The sequence below is a fragment of the Haliotis asinina genome, chromosome 3 (assembly GCF_037392515.1).
Source record: "Haliotis asinina isolate JCU_RB_2024 chromosome 3, JCU_Hal_asi_v2, whole genome shotgun sequence".
Lineage (NCBI taxonomy): Eukaryota > Metazoa > Mollusca > Gastropoda > Lepetellida > Haliotidae > Haliotis > Haliotis asinina.
This window is the reverse complement of record NC_090282.1, coordinates 5276988-5299160: the sequence shown is the minus strand read 5'-3', so window position 1 is coordinate 5299160 and position 22173 is coordinate 5276988. Positions and strand designations below refer to the sequence as shown.

The window sequence follows — 22173 nt, the reverse complement described above, 5'->3', positions numbered from 1 at the left end:
CTGCTAAGTAGCGTGTAACTAAATGAAAGAGCATGGTGTTGGTGGAAATGAGAACACACATGGTGATAGTGTCAAATGCCCCAGCTTTATCAAATTGGATGTTAGACAATCAGCTTGATAAACTGATAAGAAGTGCCCTTATGGACAATGAAAATAGTTTCCATAACAGATATAGGGCTGAGACAAAAATTCAACCAATTATGCATTTCGGTTATTTTAATTATCATGATATTCAGGAATCATCACTTAAGTTTTTCTGCTGTGTCCATAATGACAGTGATAAAAATGACTCCAAGCATTATTTGCATTATCGTATATTACCGCATATAAGCCGAATTTGGAGGACAAAAAAAAGCAATTGATAGTAATTGATAAAGATCTCATGTTGTGAGTGATTAGTATAGCAGGCCTAGATATGTAAATCTTAACTCATTACCATGGAGTAAGGTTGTATGATCTCTTGTTCTGTGGATAGGGAACACAGGAAGACTTTGTCAGAGACACAGCATTGTGTCAACTCTGTTAACACCAAGCTTGCTGCGTTCTCCAAAATTGTAAAAATCTAAGACCTGTATGACACAGGCTTTTTCCCCTCTCTAAGCAGGCTGCTGTGATGTAATGTTCATCCTGTTCAAAGTGACAGCACACCTCATGTGAAGAATGCTGATAATATCATGGATGTACTGCTGCTTTATTCTGTGGAAGGCGATGTTTCAACTTAGATTCTTGTCTTCAAGAAGGTGAACATTAGAATCTACATCAAAACGTATGCTTTCACAGAATAAAGAAATAGTATATAACAAAAATTACCATTCTTCATCACCTCAGTGTCTCAGTTCCCCATCAACGAAGACTCTTCATGTGGTCATGTTACTATTGTTAGTGGACATTATTCACTTTAGGTCAAACGGTATTGGTGATCATGATGATATAGGCCCCTTACCTCTTCAACTCAAAGAGGCAGAATCCCTTGACATCTTTACAAACAACATCAAAGCCTATCTCTTTTAGGACTTTCTATGATTTGTGAGCACTCTTGAAAAATTACTCCTATGACTCTTTGCAGTGACTTCATTTTGTTGGCGTTATGACATGAGCAAGCACTCTGCCTTGAGTTCAGCACAATATAAGCACACAAGAGCACATATTATTGTTAGTTTGAAGCATGTCAATATGAGGTGTGATATTGTGTCATTACCACCCAAACTGCACTGTGCATGTTTTCAGCTCCTTCAGCATGATGGGTACATCTTCCTAAAGGGTAATCTTGATTGACACAATTTACATGATATTTTGGAGAATATAGGTTTCTTCATTTACATCCTTTGCTGACCTCAAAATGTATTCTAACTATGGATTAACTAAGAAAACTTCAGCAGCTGTGGAATAGGTCATTAGGGGATTATTTCATAGTTTTTTTAAGATACGACAAAAATCTTATGGATGTCAGCATCTTCTATATTGTTTTCACGACGTTTCTGTGCTATTCCTTGCTCCTTTGTCAGGTGGATGTCATCCAAACAGTAAAGAAGAAGTTGACATCCATAACATTTTATCGTATATTAGAATACCGACTTCTAAATGCCTCTGAAGAACCTAGTTTTTCTAATTCAGTTGTCTGTCTGTACTTCCCATGAGACCCATATGCCTCAAACAATGAATCTGTCCCAGTGAAGATCCTTTGACTTCAGTAGCTGGTTGTTAGTTATTGTGTGAGAAACTGTTTGACAGGTTAGACATAACTGGTTGGGGAACAACTGATAATGGCAGAATTAATGAAGAAATATCTTCCATACATTGTCCACTTCATTAGACATGTGTTGCAGGTGCTTGTTACTGTTCCCATGTTGATAGTGATACTCCATCAGTCTAAATGAGGTGGATGCTCAGGAATAACCTGTTCCTGCTCAGAGGCCAGCATTCAGCCCAAAGTCTGCAGCAAATGTCAGTAACATTTCTCAAACATTTCCTTTTTCTCAGAATTTACGATGATAATAACATTAAAACAAAGCAGGTTTTTAACAATATGAGTATATTTCCCCCAAGTTGCCCAACAAAGGCACTTAGTTTGGAAATCTAGGTGAATACATTAAACTGTGATAGTGAGGAAGTGAGGTCTGGATTGCCCAAGTCATTCAGTCACAGCACCTAATATCTTGCTCTCAACATTTAGCTGTATGTTATTTAAATTATCTGTGACACAGTTTCTTACATTGTGTTAAGTGTTGCAGTTTGCTGAGTTGCATCCTGAGTCCAGATCTATTTGCCTGGATGATCCATAATGACCTTGGTCGGTCAGTGGCTGTCTTTTGGGGATTATTTGTTAGGAATGTCTTATAAATGCCCATCTAGAATGTGTACTTTACTGAGAAAGTGTGATCCCAAATGTGTCATTTATTACATTTGACCATTTTCTAAATGGTCTTGTGAAATCACTTTTGAAAATTGGTAATTATTGAAACATAACAAACTAGCAAGACATTAAGATGCAGGTAAAACATGATAGTTCATTGATGACTACGAATGTGAAATAAATTGAATGAAATACCTTAATATACAGAGGGACTTATGGACTGTCTTGTAAATGTTTGGCCTTGTTTGAGGGAGCTGATAAATACTGAACTTGGAAGCTCGGGTGTGATGTATGTCTGAGGATATCAGCTGACTTGATGACAGCAGTGATTTTCTGGTTCCCCAGTCTGATGACAAGATGCAACAAACCAGATGTACCCCAACTCGCATGCTGAATATGTACTGGATCAAGTAGGGCTCTTGAGCATGTCACCTAGTAGTGTTCAAAGACAAACAGGCAACCATTATTTTAAATGACATGACTTAGAAGGTCCTAAGGGGTTCCCAGAATTAAGATTTCTTGGAAATTCGAACTGAAAGACAGTGTGTTTCAAAACCCACCAGCCAAGTCAGATTAACCAAAGCTATTCACATAATTCAGGTGTTCTTTAACTTCTTTTGAGCAATGTACTTCATAAGGAGGGTAAAACATGGAAAGGCCTATGTGCAGTATCAGTACACTGTACTGAGATACATGTGACACACTGTTAAAGACCCCTACAGCACTGGATGGTTCAAGTGTGAATTCACAGATAACAGAGCACATCTATTCTTGTCAGTCTATTGAGTGTGATAAGAAAAAATGTTTGTAGTCAGTTACCTTTGGAAGGTATATGGGGATTAGCCCAGAGCAAAATGGTTTGCAACCAAGGGTAAATATATTAAGGGGACACAAAATACAGAACAAGTTGCTTTCAGGAGATGCAGGAGTTGAATTCCCTGAAGATAAGTAAATACATGATAATGTGGTTGACACTTCTAAACACATCATGAACAATCTCCGATCTTAATGTTGGTGGTGCCTTAGACTTAGTCTAGTTTCTGGTGTTTTCATGCTCGGAGTGTGTGATTATCAGTCACTGTTCATTATACCTGTGAATGATACAAAGAAATAAGATTCTGTGATACATGAAACAGCCCCTGTATGGGAGATGCAGCTGATGAAGGTGTTTTCAACTGGTATGTGATATGTTTAGATCCAAAGCCTCTTCATCTGTTGATTATTGTGTTGCAGAAAACATGCTTTGGAGATTGTCCTTATTTATTCCATACTTTATTAAAATGTATACTATGGAGGCATGTATGTGTCACAGTCTAACACAAATTTACCATCTACGTAGAAGATGTATATATCTATGTAGAAGATAATGTACTGATACATCATCCGTGTAAGTGATTGTTTGGTATTTTGCTTTGGAGAAGGTATCTTTGACTGAATTTTGACTTTGACTTTGGTAACGATAATTTCTCGACTAATCAACAATAGTTCTGGATCTGTTTTGTGTACCCTGTGGCTTTAGTATTGATGACTTTTGGTTCTTATAACCTTGATATCTCTTTATTGATTTACTGTCAGAACATTAAAGCAAATTGTTGAATGGATTTGTTGGAGGTTTGGTTTTTGTTAATACTGATAATTTGAAATGATTTCATTAGGTTGTGTAAATACAGAAAAGGCCAAATAAAGATACATCATGAACATGCTTGTATACTTGTACCAGGAATCCCTCCATTATTTGGTGTTTATGTCCAAGAAAAAACCGGAATTATTTGTCTTGATATTTTGTTACCACTATTTACATGTCATAGTCCCACACAGGGTTGAAATGAGTCGGCGAAACTTCACTACATCCAATGTTCATCTGGCGAGGTCATATCTAATTAACAGGCTATTAAGAGAGTTTGTTTTGCAGCATACAAGTAAGTGTAAATTGCTGGCTTACCTTACGATGATATAAAGTGACTGTTCAGCATGAGTGCTAAGGATTGCTGGGCAAGATGGCGATTGAGTGGAACTGACAGTGATGGTGAAATGGTAGAACAGTTTCACCAGGACTAATGAATATCTCCTACTCCCATATAATTATTCTACCAGTGTGATTACCACTTGCTGGGAGTAAATCCAAGTATTAGCGTGAAGTGTTAGGATATGTATGTGCGTGAGGTTTGACATATAGAAGTTTTCTTCTACATTTTGCATATCTGGACTAGCCATGTGTGTTTACTGTTGGCCTGGCTGCCAGGCTGGAGATTCGCCCTGGTATGTGACAGTCACTGTATTAGCTGTCAGCTGACTCTCAATGTGTTTTCTGTACACATTTGTTACCATCATGAATGTATTACCATGATAATTGTGGAATAAAATCCAGGAAGTGTTCTTCTGTATTGTGTCTATTTTGTTTGTCAATGTTTCAAATACTTTTTTTGAGTAACCTATTCCAACAGCAGAATGTTTAGTCATCGACTCTACAGGCCTCTAGAAGGCAGTTGTCTAGTTGATTGCTGCATTACTGCTGTGTGCTTAATGAAAGGTTCTCTATTTTTTAAGTCAACAAACTCTTTTTCATACATTTGCCTCCACAAAGTTTGGACAACACTGTGGTGAGATGTTAGTTAATGAGAAAAGCCTTGACTGAAACAGATTTGAAAACTTCAAGCTGTTTCCCTGCACTTACTTACCTTCTTATTATTTTTCCTAATCCAGAAAATTCTGGACTGGCAACTTTCCATCCTGTCTGGTAACTTTGAGAGTTAGCAGACCAGTTGTTTGGTTGAAAGTATGGGGAGTGTACAACACTGTAAATTATTTCATGGTTATGACCTGTTTTACTGATTGAAGCATAAACGTCAAAGTTGTGCACACAGTATGTATCTGTGTAGTGGATTCTACACATCCACTTGCTATGTGTGTCTGTATGACAGCCTGATAGTATATGCAATAGCATAGCTAAGCCATCAACATTTCACACATGAGCAAAACAATCTTACATCTGTTGAGGGTTCTCAGTTGAGAATAATTTTGTTTTATTCAGCAAATGGAATTAAACTGACAAAGATTGACAATCCCCAGAGATCTCTAACAGGAAACATTCATTTATTGTCATGTTCACCTATTTGGGCCAAGCTAACCGTCTAGTGCCAAACTAATCATCTAGTGCCAAGATGTAGAAGCTGTCTATCCAACACAAGGTGACACGTGATCCTGACGCATGTGAGTAAAGATTGAAGCTCCAATAAAATCTGCGTTAAGTACACACATTTTATAGGATTGGTTTGTTGTGAAAGGAATAGGTGTTGAAATGCTGCACTCAGACTATATGTAGGGTGTGTGTAAAAAATCAAGTCTGTGCCATACATACCAGTGGTCGATATCATGAGCATACCCCCAAGTCGGGATGCAATCACATTCATCCAACCAAGTCACCAAGCCTTAGTTACAGTTACAGTTACAGCTGTTTTGACGGAGATATTATGTCGCCCAACCTGTGAGCAGTCACCCTAAATACGAAGCTTGCTAACACCATAAAGTTGTAAATATGTGAAGGTATGTCTTCAGTTCCAGGACACTAAATCTGGACAATTTCTCGTCGAACAAGCACAGTGCATGTCGCGCCGAACTGGCTTCAAGTCTTTTTGGATGTTAGCTGTAAAAACTGAGCGTTAGGGAACATGACCTGTGGTAACTGGAGCCAAGCGATCCATTATTTTTGGCTCGCACAACAATTAGGTTCCTTAATCAGATTGAGAATCGCAATGTCACTTTGTACTATATCTACTTCATCCTATATGTTCTGATTGGGATTGACAAACTCTGAAAGCAAGAAGTGTGACACCAAGAAGCAACTTTACGAGCATATCTCCAGTTTCAGGTGATTACGGGCCATAACAATATAACATGAAACTGTCCCTTGGAGCTTGGCAGGGATGAAATGGGTACGAGGAATCAATAACAGGAAAATACACAAGGAAATATCTTACTTGAACGATCTTTTTTCTTACACTTGGTTGAGTAACATATATACGCACATCCCATGACGAGTGTATTTTAGTTGTATTAGACTGTGTCAGCATTATACGAGCAGGGGCGGTGGGGTAGACAATTGATTGAAGCGTTCGCTTGTCACGCTGAAGACCCGGGTTCGATTCCCTACATAGGTAAATGTGTAAAGTCCATTTCTGGTGTACCTTAATGTGATATTTCCGGAATATTGCTAAAAGCGGCATTACTTAAACTCACTCATTCATGTGCAGAGAAGTGGGCGTGTCGTATGTTGTAGTTTAAACCAACGAGCATAGATATGGTGCCAGGTCACTCACTTTCAGTATGTACTCACTCATTAACTAACGTATCCACACTCAGGTGAGAGTAATATACATGGCAGAACTGACGACATGTATATCAAGCATATTCTCAAGCCGAGTGGGTTTCTTGTACAATACATCATTCCACAGTATGTAATTTATCAGTATAAAAGGAGACTGGGACACACCAAGTGTGTTTGTACATTAGGATCATAATATGACATGAAATGAATATGATAACACTGTCTAACTATGGGATGACTTCCATATCCACATAAGCCATGGCGACGTTTTGACCTTCTCAGAGGGACACCGTCACTTCGCGTTCATATGCATGTATTTGGGAAATGGTGGCGCCTTGACCTTCTCAGATGGACGCCGTCACTTCGCGTTCACATGTATGTATTTGGGAAATGGTGACGCCTTGACCTTCAGAAAAAGGCGATTTCATAACAGTTAAACACGAGGAACATAGAGGCAGTAACAAAAACAATGCACACACTAGCTACCGGGAAGAGGAGGAACACAACAGCCGCTACAGGCCACTGGTTGAAGTTTAACATGCGGTTCATTGTTTGACCAAGCCGTCATCATTGCACATTTCTGTATAATGCAAGTACAACGAAAAGAAAATGTCAACTCTGCGCAGCACTACTAACAAGATGTAAAATGATAATCAAAGTCGCTTTATTGATTCTAAGTATTCACACTGAAAGTCAAAAGTTATGTTCCCCTGACAGTTAACAGAATACATATATGTCGTCATACCTCGTTCAGGTTAATCACTAACAAGTATGCATTAATGAATTAATCAATACATATAACGTATTTTCTTCACGATAACATGGGAGCTGTTAAGCAGAGCAGAGGTAGTCAAGGGTTTGGGAACGCATGCAGGAGTGTTGCCATTAATGGTGGTGTCTCGGACAGGGGTGTCGATACTAATTCGGTGTGCTTCAAACTCCAGTCAATGCAATAAGAATACATTAAGAGTAAAGTAAGCAAAAGTAATGTCCCCAGGTCTCTTCGATTTGGCTATGCCTTACACAGAGGAGAAGGTCCTACACTAACAGTAAACATTGGGAATCAAAGGTGATCTACTTGGACAGTGCGCAATCGCCTAAGGGCTCTTTGATATCGAGCTGGAACTGATAACGCCATCAGTGGTACGCACGCTGCAACCTGGGGGCAAGGTCACTGGTGTGGTGCCATTCCGAGACAACACACAGGACACGAGACACACATTTCTTTTGATTCATGAAAGCGCTTTCTCGCTTGTGTTTGAACATTACATTAGGGCCATGGTATCATATGAAACACTCTTGCAAATGGATCCAAACATTTGACAAAGCTTTGTCGTCTTCACCAGCAAACAGACGTGCACGCTTGAAGTTCCGCCTTCATCCCTGAATCTGTTGTATACACGCATTTACGATGTTTCATGTTAGCAGAAGACTGACAAAGATATACCGTAGGGTCTTTACTAAACCACTTTGTCTTGATGAACATGATGCATTGCAGAAACTACCAAGTAGCTGTCTGTGTCGCCGTTGGAAACATCATTACACCCCACACGCCAGTTGTGCTGTGTTAGGAACGGACCGTCACATGGGATGAAGACGACTCTTATCTCTCTGTAAAATACATGAGGTCGTTTTGAACAGCACATGTTAAGTAAAGGGCACGGTTAGAAAAGACGCTAACTGCATTGGTGTTGATTTGAAGTCCAGTTTAATACTTTGAGATAATGGTGTGTCTAGTCCACAAACACATAACATATATAGCGTGAGTTATCCGACTAAACATAACACGTATTCAGTCACTGTAATGTTTCAGATCCTATGGAGGCAGATTTCTAGACACAAAGTTCAGTTTTTCTCCTAAGAGCACGATTAATGTGTCACACGTCGTCTCACACATTAATTGCACAGCATTTGCCGAGCTTCGATTTTCACGAGTCAGCATTGTTGTGTTTTGATAGGACTAAAATACTGATGGTGGAACCCCTATTTCACAACAACGAAAAACAAGGTACACAAAGTCCTGCTGTCAAGCTTTTTTTTGTTTCCTATCAGCGATCAAGTAGATAACGAAAACATACAGTTAGAGACCAGTCCATCTGCTATCCCCTAAATCACCAGCGTCAGAGCCATGGTTTGGTATGATCAGAATCAAATTACTGTTGTTTAACGCCGCACTCAATAATATTTGGTGACGCTCTCTACTGAATCGAATCTGGACAAGACTATCCAGTAAACAACACCATGAGCATGGGATAGGACCACAAGTGTAACCACGTCAGCGAGTCTGACCACCCGATCCCCTTTGTCTTCCTCTTACAACAAGCACTGGTTGCTGAAGACCAGTTGTAACCAGAGTTTTCGAATCCCCGTTCTGTCGCTGAGAGACATACACTCTGTTCATTGGACTAAGGGACTCTCTAAACTGTACAGCGGAGGGTGAGGAGGGGTAGAGATAACCAGTCACAAAAGACGGAGAGAAGACTGAAGTAAGATCGAACAGATTTTACAAGTGGCACCTTCATACTGAAACGTCTGTACGGATGTGTAGTTTAGACGAGGCCACAATGCATTGCCTTTGCCTGTATTGAGCGAATCTGCAATCCTAATGGTGTTTTAATCATGATTAGTGTTGAAGGGACTGTGACATGAGGGTGGAGGAAATTGCCCTCTTGTTTTTCCCCTTCTCTGCAGTGTTAGGCTTCCCAGGTTTACTGCCAGTGCAATCCGTATCATGATCGTAATTAAATAACATTTTCAGAGAGACACTGGTGCTCTGGGCTCCACTGGAAGTATTTACGATTATACTCTTAACTTAGATTACATTTCAGACGAATTAGCTTTTCTTGAAAATAACCATCGTATCACAGCATCATCTCATGCAAGAAATTATCCGTGCTACTCGTCTGTGGATAACTTTATATTTTATCGTTTACTGATTATCGTCAGTTGATTGGAATGAAAATATATGTGTGCACCTGAGAACATTAATGAGGGTTGTGTACGTGTGGTGAAGAAATAGAGCTACATTAACCATGGCGATTGTATTGCAGTAGGAAGCATGTGTTGATTCTCTCTTCTCTACTCTGCCTCTGATGCCAAACACATACAGTGATCATAACAGCATCACAGTAACAGACTAGTGTTTGTAGTCATGACAGGACTTCACATACATACATACCAGCTTGCGGGGGGAAAGTTCAGGTTGATGTAGGTCTTGCAGTAAATCCCAGGAGGTATGGTACTGACTAACATGGAAACAGTCTGCCAGATCAACCCTAGGTCATGCACTCAACACTGCAGGGACCTGTTCCTCAAAGCGATGGTAGAGCTACCACTGTCTTCTCATGGTGTTGGTGTTGGTCTGTGTTGGTGTGTGGTTTACCATCACCTTTGCGCTGCGACCGTCGACTGTAGTAACTCTGTGTTGGTGTATGTATTAGATATACCCACACCTTCCGAGGTGTGTCGCTCAATACCCCTACTGTTTGAGTCGTGAGACCTCCGAGGCACCAGCCGAGAAGACCTCATGGCTCAAACAGTAGGGGCATTGTGCGACACACCGAGGAAACCTCACAGCTCAAACAGTAGGGGTATTGAGCGACACACCGAGGAGACCTCACCACTCAAACAGTAGGGGTATTGAGCGACAGTACGGGTATTGTGCGACACACCGAGGAGAGCTCACCACTCAAACAGTAGGGGTATTGAGCGACACACCGAGAAAGTGTGGGTACATCTGACTTATACCTCACTTCAGGTCGATTTGGCGTTTACTATAACACTGTTCATTTTAAGAATGACAAAAAAATTATTTGTTTTTCCAACTACTTTGTATATTTTTAGCGCAGTGGTTAAGACCCTCATACGCCGCGTGTCTAAACAGTCGATTGCACGTGCACGCACGGGTTTGCACGATTTCACAATTTTAAAAACCATCTCGGGCCCGAGAATGATTGCAAGTAGCCCTCAACGTGCACAGTATTACTTGTAATCGTTAGTTGTATGAGCACATCAGTGCACATCTATGACTCGCGTGTGGCGTAGAAAACATCACACGTTGGTCGGCCATGGATGCTGAAGAGTGGACAGAGGATTTTCGTACTCAAATTGACCGTTCCTTAGCATCACATTTTGACCTGGATGATAAGGAAGATTTTAAGTTTACGACCGATCAAGACAACCGCCGTTTTGGTGAGCTTGTCAATGACACATCGAAAAACACCCGGTGGTGTGTTAACCTCTACCACAATTGGGCACGTGCAAGGAATACCAAAGTAAACAGGTATGGCACCACAACAAGTGAGAAATATGTGTTTGTTCCCCACTTTCTATTGACGTAACAAGTGATGTGTTAGACTTCTGGATGTTTCGTTTTGTTTGTGAAGTCCGGCGTCAAGATGGTTCACCATATCCAGCGATGTCTTTAAAGAACATTTGTGTCGGAATATGGCGATATATTCGTGAACAGTACAAACGATACGACGTAAACCTTTTTGATCAGAAACTGTCTACTTTTGCGGATTTTACAGCTACTTTGGATGCAAAAATGAAGAAGCTGAATTCGGATGGCGTGGGTGTAGTAGAGAGACAGACAGGGTCTGTTTTACTTTTGCAGGAAGAAAAACTATGGGACACTGGGGTATTTTGAATGGATGATGCCCAGCCACTGTTTAACGCAATCTATTTTTATAACTGCAACGTGTTTGGATTACGAGCTGCGGATGAGCACTCTAATCTGAACGTGGCTAATTTTCATTTTGGACCTGATGACCAGGGAGAGTATGTTGAGTTTAGAGGTGGAACTTGTAAGAATAACCAAGGTGGACTGAAAATAAGGTGGCAAAATTGCATTCCGGTAAGTTGTACGAATTTAGGACCCGAAAACATATTGTCTGGGAAAATATAAATAGGGGAAATGTTTGTTACACCGGCATGTTAGGACTTTTCTTAATGTTCGGTCTTAAAAACAGACGTTGCCATGTGCATTTACCTGTCAATTTCTGAACTTTTTAATGTTAGACAATGATGTGTTCTGAATGACGTTGTTTACGCATACTAAACTCTCTTTACAGACGGATAAGGCAGCACAACGTACGAATAGTAGATGCTACATCAAACTTCTTCACTGCTATCTGCAGTTTATATCGGCAGAGGGGAGCTTCTACCGTCGACCACTGTTAGCAAAGGGGGACCAGAGCATTCTCTTATCACAGATGGGGTGCATACGTTTGAGAAGCTGTTCCGCAACATATGCTTGTCAGCTGGTTTAGAGGGGAGACATACTGACATTCGGGAAAGGTACTGTATCTACATTGTGCAAACATTTGATTATGTTTGTATAATATTCACCTTTCCTGCCGTTGGTGTTTCATGTCTCATACCTGTAAAACATAAAGCAGACGGTGTCCTCCTTAATATGTACAAATGTGTATCACTAGAAGCTATTCATTATTTTCGTGTAGGCCACGGCGGCTACTAACCTCTTCAACGAGAACGAGTGTGGGTGAACAGCTTGTGATGGAGAGGACCGGCCACCGAAGTACCTCTGTTCGCGCCGACAAGAGGGCATCCTCAGAGGTACAGCAAGAAATGTCTGATGTATTGCAGCCACCCATGCCACAGGAAAAGAATGACTCCCCGAAGCCAAAAATCACGAACATGGAGTCAGGTTCAACGGTTACCCCTGACTCGACACTTGTTTCTAAGCTCTCTCTTTCAAAGAAACGGGTTGTCATAAAGAATAGTAATGAAAGTGGTGAAACGATCAAAATCTCAGTGTAAGACCATTGAAATAAAATTAAATTTCGCCGTTTGTTGTGTCTTTATTGCTTCGGTATACCCGTGTGAAAAGGTGTGTGTGTATTAAGGATGCACCTACACATTTGACGAGTGTGTTGGTCAATACACCTTCACTTTTATGAAAGGAAACATTGTTAACGAGACCGGAAGTGGGGTATAAACTTTACCATCAACTTTGTGTTACGACTGTCGACAGTAGTAACTCTGTGTTGGTGTACGGATTACCATCACCTTTGTGCTACGACTGTCGAAAGTCTGTGTTGGTGTATGGGTTACCAACACCTCAATGCTATGGCCACTTTGAGGAGCAAGGCCTATGTTAGATGTCAGCCTCCATACTTCGCCATTCCTAGATGTGCATTCTACCCAATGGTGGATCTACCAAAGATGTATAAGTTCAGAAATTTGCCATCATGAACATACAACGAAGTTTGTGAAACTATCTTTAATGTTTATTCTTAATAAAACAAGAGTCCATTTGAAAACACAGTAAAAAAAAGTGTAACAACCAAATTTGCAAACAAAACTGTGCATGACCACACACTTTAGAATACAAGCTACAATACTTACTGGAATCACCAAATAATATACACACATATGGTACGGTAAGCAGTACATATACCCATTATTCACAACACTGCAGAACAATATGAAGCTGTAGCAGGTGAAAAAGCACAATCATCAGATCCTGTACCAAGACATTCAAGTGTTTATCTTACTTTATGAAACTTCCTTCACAGATGCTATAAACCCAAACTGGCAAACTAAGACGTGATTCTGTCTCTACTCTCTCTCTTTAACTTTCAGTATAATATGGTTAGATGTAGCTGGTAATGGCCAATGAAGCAAGAGTTATCAGCTCGTCATCATTCTCAGAAGCTCTTGGTGCAACAGCACATCCAGTTGTTTGATCCGGGCCCACAACACATTCAAAGAGGTGGGTTATGACTGTTTGGGTATGACAGTAGCTGAGTCATGTGTCAACTTGACATGGAAGAAGAATCTGCAGCTCTTCAGCATATACCTGTTTCTGAAAACATCATAGTACTGACATACCAAGGACACTTTAACAGATGGACACATGGCACAAACACGCAGGAGAGAGGTTTAACTACTGTAAATGTTGGGCAAGAGGAATGAGTGAAAACCCACAGAAATGCTCAATCATCACAGTTAACCCTTCAATGGCTGAGTAAGTGTGAACTGCAATGTGCTTTTCATGAAAGCATGAAGTAAGTTTTCAACCTCAGTAAAGAAGCAAATCACCTTTCTTCCAAAGGCCAAGGGAATATTCTTCTAGGTTGGTTTGTTGTTTAATGCCACGCTCAGCAAACATCCCAGCAACATGGTGCCAGCAGGTAAAATATTGAGTCTGGACTAGACAATCCAGTGATCAACAGCATGGGCTGTAAGATGCAAGGTGTATCCATCAGTAAAAAGGAATCAGTAGCAGTCACCAATGTTTAAAAATAGAAAACACAAAATGTGTTTACAAAGACTGATTAAGCATAAAATGATTAGTTAGTAAGTGACCTCAATTGAATACAATTCAATACAGTGGGAAATCACTTTGACAATAATGGAGAAGAAAGGCTGAATGTGTTAAAGTGGTAGATGTTGTTCAAACTCCACTACTCCACTCCATCAGGCCATCCAGTAACCACTAGAAAACATGAAGGTCATCATCCGACAGAGCTGGTACACTGTTAAACCATCAATAATGTCCAATGATCTCATACTCATAAACAAGGATGTGATGCTTGGAAACAGCCTTTAAGGAGACACAAACTGCTTGTATTTGTTTGTTTCATACAGCACTTCATAATATTCCAGAAATATGATAGTGCTCTGTAAATAATCAAAGCTGGCCCACAGACCAGTCATTGATACCCAAAGCTTTTGTTTCCAATCAGTCAAGGCCAACTAGCCTGATCTCCAAAGACGCTAAATCACCTCTCTTACCAACCCTAGGTTGCTGGGTACCTTCATTCTTACCTGGAATCCTCCAAGAGGTTAAAAGAAGATCCATAGACAAAATAATAAGAACAGACATAGAACAGCAAAGATCAAGAAACAAAGATGTCATGTCATGGAAGGACACAGACATTTGCAACATCATCACAATGCTCCATAGACTCATTGTTGATTAAGACTGCTGACAAGACAAAAATGTCATTGTGAGTGAAATAAATGGAAGCAACGTAACACTGACATGGTCAGCGACAATAGGAAGCTTACAGAACATGACAACCATCAATGTTATTGTCAAAAACCATAAAATATATAAACATTTGTACAACATGAACTGGGCAATAGTTCACATTTTCTTCTTGTGTTTCATGGAGATAATGAAGTGATTGTATCAGAACATGGACTATAAGACTATATATGCTGTAATAAAAAAAACAATATCACGTAATGTATGTAAACCGATGTGATACATTAGTGTACGATATAAAACATATCCACAGTCTGATTGTTCAACATACTAGATGTCAACAGACAGATTGTTCAACATACTACATATCTATGGATAGATTGTTCAATATGCTACATATCTATAGATAGATTGTTCAAGATACTAAATATTCACAGCATGATTGTACATTATATTACATAGCACTTATAACTGACAAAAAAGTTTGACAATAATTCTACACTGTTTCATTGGTATTACTCAAGTAGGGTGAGATGTTTTGATACAGGTATAACATATTGTAACCTACCATTCACAAGCTACAAGCAATAGTTTCAGCATGAGTTTATCAACAGTTGTTCAATGAAAACAACTGACGATAAACACTGAACCAAACATTTCTGGTATAACTCACTAACTACCACACTTTAGCTGCCAGATTTACACATCCATCTTATGCTTTTCAACAGGAACAGAAGCATAAATAAGGATCAATGATAAAAAAAATTCTATGTGACATTTACAAAACAAACTAGAAAATGTAATGACATACATTTACTTGGGATTTAGTGGGATAGTGAGGATTTAACACTGGAATGGATAATAAGGATAGGTCCAGGAACATAAGGTCAAAGCCAGGGAAAGTCGAAGGGGGGGGGAGGAATTAGAAATGAGATAGATTGGTGAAATGGGGCAATGTGTGTCATTAACAGATACAAATCCACAAGAAACACTGTATAAGTTTAATGTCTGTTGAATGTTGTAGCTAAGACAAATACTTAGAGCCATGATGTTCTGTAGCTCACCTGCAGTTGCTGAAATATGAACTGCCACCTTTAGAATCAAAATTCCATCAAACACAGAGTAGGCTGGTACAAAATACAAAACACTTCAGCTTCATCAACACGTTTCACCAAGTTATAAACAATCTGGCAGTACAAGAATTGTGGAGATCTCAGTAGGGTAATAATATCAAAATAAATCAATATGTTACAAACACCAATTGATTTTTCTGAGGAATTAAGACAGTTCACAGAATCCAGTAATTTTTATTGAAAAGTACTTGCTCGGACAATGTTTATGTTTCCTATAATAACAGGTTAAAAAGTGCAGTTGGTTTTAAATTCAATTTAGCATGGTAAATCTGGAGCTAAAATCATTCCCATTGGAAACTCAGTACGTTAACATAATAAATGATGTCTCGCACTCATATACTTAATTATTGTGGGGTTTTTTTTACATAAGCAATTCAATCATGAAAATGTCTAATGAGTGAACTGACCTGAAAATAAAAAGAAAACACGTTTTTTTAATCTCAGTAGAGCAGAAAAGTCTTCTCAAAAACAGTCTTGGTAGGAATGCATATGAAACACAACGCTGTCGTAAACTGTAATTGTAAGACAATTTGTCAGTCGTTATAAACATGAAGACCCAGCATTCAGTGTTGGGCAATGATATGTCTAATGCATTTACAGTCCTGCACTGAAAGAAATACTTGTCTTGATTAAGACAAAACAAATCTCAAAATGGTATATGTACATAACACACAACTTCAGAAAAAAGGTAAATAAATAATAAAATGGATTTCTTTTCATCAAACATTTCAGTCATTCATATACATGCATCAACAAAATCATTTTCAGCAAAATGCCCATGGATTTATTTTGGGATATTTCCCATTTTGCACATAAGAACAGCCTCTGAGTAAGTACTGATACACACACGTCGGATGGCAGTAGGTCTCCTGTAAATGCATCATATCCATACATAGCAGCCAATAATCAGTATACCATGGCAGATAGTGTATACTGGTGCTGCTGTATAGATACACTCTCCTTCTCACATTAAGTGCCTAATTCAACTCCTTCCACAAAGCAGTTGCAACACTAGTTGCTATTAACCCCATGCTGTCACCAAAACACTGCTTTGTGGAGGATAGTTCAGGTGTACAACCCCCATATATCACCGACATGTATGGTGTCTTGTTAAGTTTCAAGGCAGAGCGCAAAGTCACAAGTGATAGTAAGAACAAAACAATGACATAACCAAATATCCACATACCACTTCAAATACCAGTGTGACCATTCACAATAAACATGAATATCACTAAATAATACCAATACTCTTTTGTATCTGGTGCTGTAAATATTTCAACAGAATACTAATTTTGGATGGATGACACAAATATTTAACCTCAAAAACAAGTCTATGAAGGACAGATGCAATATTTAGCCTGCAACATGAAGAGACATGTAGTTTTTACAGCAGATTAATAAACAAGAAAGTTACAGATCAAAAAATACTAGACATCTGTTTTTCGGTCTCCAACTGATATAGCATTTAATAGAGTTCCTGACTTTATCTACAATGAGTACAGGATTCTGCCCTACAGAGCTTGCACATATATTCATAATATCAAAAGGTTCCTCACAACTCACAAAACACAACTCAGATCAGTGAAACATGTCACATTCTAAACAGCTTTCTATGTGGAATACAATCACAATTCCACCCTGACATGATCTATGGTATCTTGAAGAAATGTGGAACATTTGTTATATCTTTAACATTGATAGTGATGGTTTGTCCACCCTCAATAGGCTTATTCCCACTGCTGCGCCATTTTCCCTTTGGGAGGTACACAGAACGAGTCTTCATTCCTTCACACAACACAGGCGCAACCATAAGAACATCCCCCACCATGAACTGATCATCAATGTTTTGTGCAACAGGATCATTTGGTTCCATCCACCAGACCGGTCGTATAATTGGGTCGCCCTTTTGATTTTGGGCAGCGGTCTCTATGTAGGTCAAAATGCTCTGTCGCAGTTTGAGGGCACTTTCCAACAGATCCTCCACATCGTCCTCGGACAGAATTGATAACATAGGGATCCTAATACCAGGGAAAAATGCAGCCAGCTGCAACCATCGAGCAAATAGCTCCTTTGAGAGTTCTAATTCAGCCAATCCATCTAGAAGAATATTTGGGTATCCACCCATTCCGTTCTGTAGGGTGAGCGGGATAACTGTATTGAAGCATTTGGCTCCATTGATTTCAAACAATTCAGCATGGATGGAGGTGAACACTGACTCCGGGGTGAATCCAGCGACGTAATCCAAAACAACTGATGTATTCATTGCTGAAACAACTTCAGCAAATAGACGAGGGTAATCCAAGAATGTGACATTCTTATCCATATATGTCACAAGTCGTGGGATCTCAATGTGCAGGAGTTTAAAGCCTGCAATGTTGTAGTCCTCCACTAGCTTTTCAAGAAGTCCTTGGAACCACTGAATGGCATCAGGGTTTGTCACATCTAACACTGCACCTTCCTTTCCTCGCCACTTAATCATTTTGGTAACAATATCCATTTCATCACGCAAGAAGTAATCATTGTCCATACCTTCCATGAAATGTTTAGATCTATATGTGAAAAGTGTGGACACGGGCATCAAGACCTTACAATCAGTTCCCGCCAGATCATCTAGAAGTGTCTGAAGCTTCTGAAGCTTCTTGGAGTTGAACTGAAGGTCCCCAGTCTCATTCTCCCAGTCCCAGAAGATTTCAACATAACTACACTGTGTCTTAGAAGCAACAAGCTGGTCTCTCATCTGTGGAATGTCATCCTCTGACAGAAGTGCACGGACAGGGTTGGGGATAACTTTACCAACCTTTGGTCCTAAGTCGTCACCGTAATTTTCTCTTATATGCTGCTGAGATTTATGGTATGCATCTTTCATGTCCGTCCCACGACAGATTGTGTATTTCAGAAGGCTCCCTCCCAGGCCAACGTCATCAAAGGCAAACTCAGACAGCATGCAGAACTGCTGTTCTTCAGTTGTATTGACTGATATCAAGAAAGGGGTGTTGCTGTCCACAAAAAGTGCAACTCCCTTTGATGATAACCACATTGGAATACGATTTCTCTTTTGACCTACTGGATATTTTGGATAAAACGTGGCATTTTTAATATTTAGATTTGACATGGGCCATATACCATGTTTATCAGTTATTAATCCATACCATTTAAAGCCAAGCAAATAGTAACAATCTTCAGCTTTGAAATTGTCAGACAAGCCCTTCCACTCAAGAGTGTAACAAGGCAGTGTTTCATTATCATCCTTAGAGAAGTGTAGAGTGGCCATCTTTCGCCACAGCAGACAATGCATGTTGTACTCTAGACGGCGCTCGTCCCAGCAGTAATGATATGATGTGGCCTTCAGATGCATCCCTAGGTCACCATACATTATTGTGTCCTCATTGTTGTTCTCCAGCTCCAGTGTTCGCATCTTCACTGTGAAGGTGAAGGACGCATCAAGTTTCACGGCTGCAACATTGTCCTTGTGAAACAACCAGATGGCAAAGACACCAAGTGCAATGATACCAAACATGAAATACACTGCTACTTTCATAATCCGCCGTTTCCGGCGCTTGCTTTCCTGGGCCTGCACAGCCTGAAACAATAGAAATATTTGAAATTACATATTACAATATGCCAACAGGACAAAGTAGACACATGATAAAGTAGTCAGGGGCGTTGTAGACAGGTCAGGAACATGAGCCAGGTAGTCCAAGTGCAGTATACACGTCAGGGAAAAGGTGACAAAATGAATAAAGTAGACAGTAGACAGATCTTAGTCTAGGAGATAGGACACAAAGTGTTTCGTTCAGGAGAAAACAGAAAGGACAAGGACAAAGTAAACACATAAACAATTTAAATGCAAGATATGTGCGCATCACGGTAGATCAGACTGGAACTTGAAGATAGCCCATGCACTGTAGATATAGGTCAGGTATAATTGTGATGCTGTTATGTAAAGACATTCACTTATATTGTCATACTACTATGTAAAGACATTCACCAGTATTTTGATGATGCTATGTAAAGACATTCACCTGTATTGTGATGAAGCCAATTTGTAATGACATAGCCCAGTATTGTGATGCTTCTATGTAAAGACATTCATCAGTACTGTGATGCTGTTATGTAAAGACATTAACCTGTATTGTGATGCTTCTATGTAAACACATTCATCAGTATTGTGAGGTTGGTATGTAAAGACATTCACCAGTATTGTGATGTTGCCATCAAACACCTGCTGACAGATCAACAGTGAATACACTTAGCAATGGAGTCGAGAGTACTGACGTAAAACTTACACATGCACAATATTTTTCGTCTGGATAAGTGGATCATTTTTAAATGGAAACACATGAGAATGGTTTAAAAATTATCCGTCCTGGTCCGAAAGCGCAGGGTCTGTCTAAGCGAGTACAATTACTGAAGGTAAGATTTGTTTCACCTAAAATTCGTCCAGAAGGCGGGATTTCCAGATATATGGAGTCCAAGTAAACAGGGTTCTGCTGTACTCCTTTGTAAAAACATTCACTGATATTGTGATACTAGTATGTTTAGACATCCACCTGTATTGTGATGCTACAATGTAAACACAACCAGTATTGTGATACAACAATGTTTAGACACCCACTGATATTGTGATGCTACTATGTGAAAACATTCACCAGTGATGAGGCAGCATGGAGACATTTATTTGTATTGTCAACCAGATTGTAGTCCAAAATAAATTTATGTGGAAAACATGCATCAATTTTTCTTAGAAATGACTGAGATTAGGGTCACACTATATCAAAACATGGCTACTAACTCATTTTTTTCAAATGGGCTTGGGATTTTTCAAATTAATTCTGATTTTTCAAATTAATTAACACTCGCAATAATTTGGCCACGAGTTGATAACATCCACATTAATTTGGTTGCTCTGGGGTCAGCACCCACATTAATCTGGTCGCTATGGTGTCAGCACCCACATTAATTTGATCGCTATGGGGTCGGCACCGACAATAATTTGGTTGTTTCAGGATCAGCACCCTTATTTTTTTGGCTGCTCCGAGGTCAGCCTCCACATTAATCTGGTCGCTATGGGGTCAGCACCCACATTAATCTGGTCGCTATGGAGTCGGCACTGACAATAATTTGGTCGTTACAGGATCAGCACCCACATTTCTTAGGCAGCTCTGGGGTCAGCACCCACATTAATTTGGTTGCTATGGGGTCAGCACCCACATTAATCTGCTCGCTACTGTGTCAGCACCCACAATAATTTGGTCGCAATGGGGTCAGCACTCACATTAATTTGGTCGCTATGGGGTCAGCACTGACAATAATTTGGTTGTTTCAGGATCAGCACCCACATTTCTTAGGCAGCTCTGGGGTCAGCACCCACATGAATTTGGTTGCTATGGGGTCAGCACCCACATTAATTTGGTCGCTACTGTGTCAGCACCCACATTAATCTGGTCACTATCGTGTCAGCACCCACATTAATCTGGTCGCTACTGTGTCAGCACCCACAATAATTTGGTCGCAATGGGGTCAGCACCTACATTAATCTGGTCGCTACTGTGTCAGCACCCACAATAATTTGGTCGCAATGGGGTCAGCACCTACATTAATCTGGTCGCTACTGTGTCAGCACCCACAATAATTTGGTCGCAATGGGCTCAGCACCTACATTAATTTGGTCGCTATGGGGTCAGTACCCACATTAATCTGGTCGCTATCGTGTCAGCACCCACATTTGTTTGGTCACAAGAGGTTAGCACCTGCATCAATTTGGTCATAAGAGGTCAGTACCTGCATTGATTTTGTGGCTTGGACACAGCTTATAATATTTATTGAAATTGAAGCATCACTGACTTTGAAAGAATAACAAGCACTCATCTCCAAGCACGCAAAGATTTGCTGGACAAGGGTGACATTTAATCTAGTTTCCTACTGCAATCACTCATGGACCTCAGACAAGTCAGACTGTGTGTCTGGAACACACACTCCACTTTTTTCTTCTTTATCACCTTCCGATCCGATAAACTTGTGACCAAACTCCACCAGAGGGTGAAAGACACAAGACTAATGAAGACTCCATAACACCTTGCCTCTAGCCATTAGTTATGCCACCTGGGGACATAGGGAGGACAACACTGACATACAATTCATCCTACAGCAGAATACAACCATAAACCTCCAGCCAAGAGATGCATCATTTGACAACTAATGTTCCCAGGATGTAGTGTATATTCCTGTAAATCTCGTGGTATCAATAAAGCCAAAAATATAAGACAACGTTGCTATTTTCATGTTCAGGGAACAAAGCAACTTTAATTGTGTAACTGATTATGCGCAAACATACAAGTTTTATTTGTGTCTCCACTGCTGGTCCAAGGCACCAGCTACAGTCACATCTGATGCTATTTCAGTTGAT

The 22173-nt window shown here is 39.9% G+C and overlaps 1 protein-coding gene across 2 annotated transcripts in view; it reads right to left on the bottom strand.

Moving 5' to 3' along the window:
• Positions 1-12906: 12906 nt before the first annotated feature.
• The window catches only part of LOC137277342 (myogenesis-regulating glycosidase-like), an 87135-nt gene continuing 77868 nt past the window's right edge, over positions 12907-22173 (bottom strand). For both annotated transcript variants that reach the window (XM_067809031.1, XM_067809032.1), the window contains one exon: positions 12907-19347. In XM_067809031.1, coding sequence (XP_067665132.1) covers positions 17416-19347 — 1932 coding nt within the window. In that variant the 3' untranslated portion in view covers positions 12907-17415. The remainder of the gene's footprint in view (positions 19348-22173) is intronic.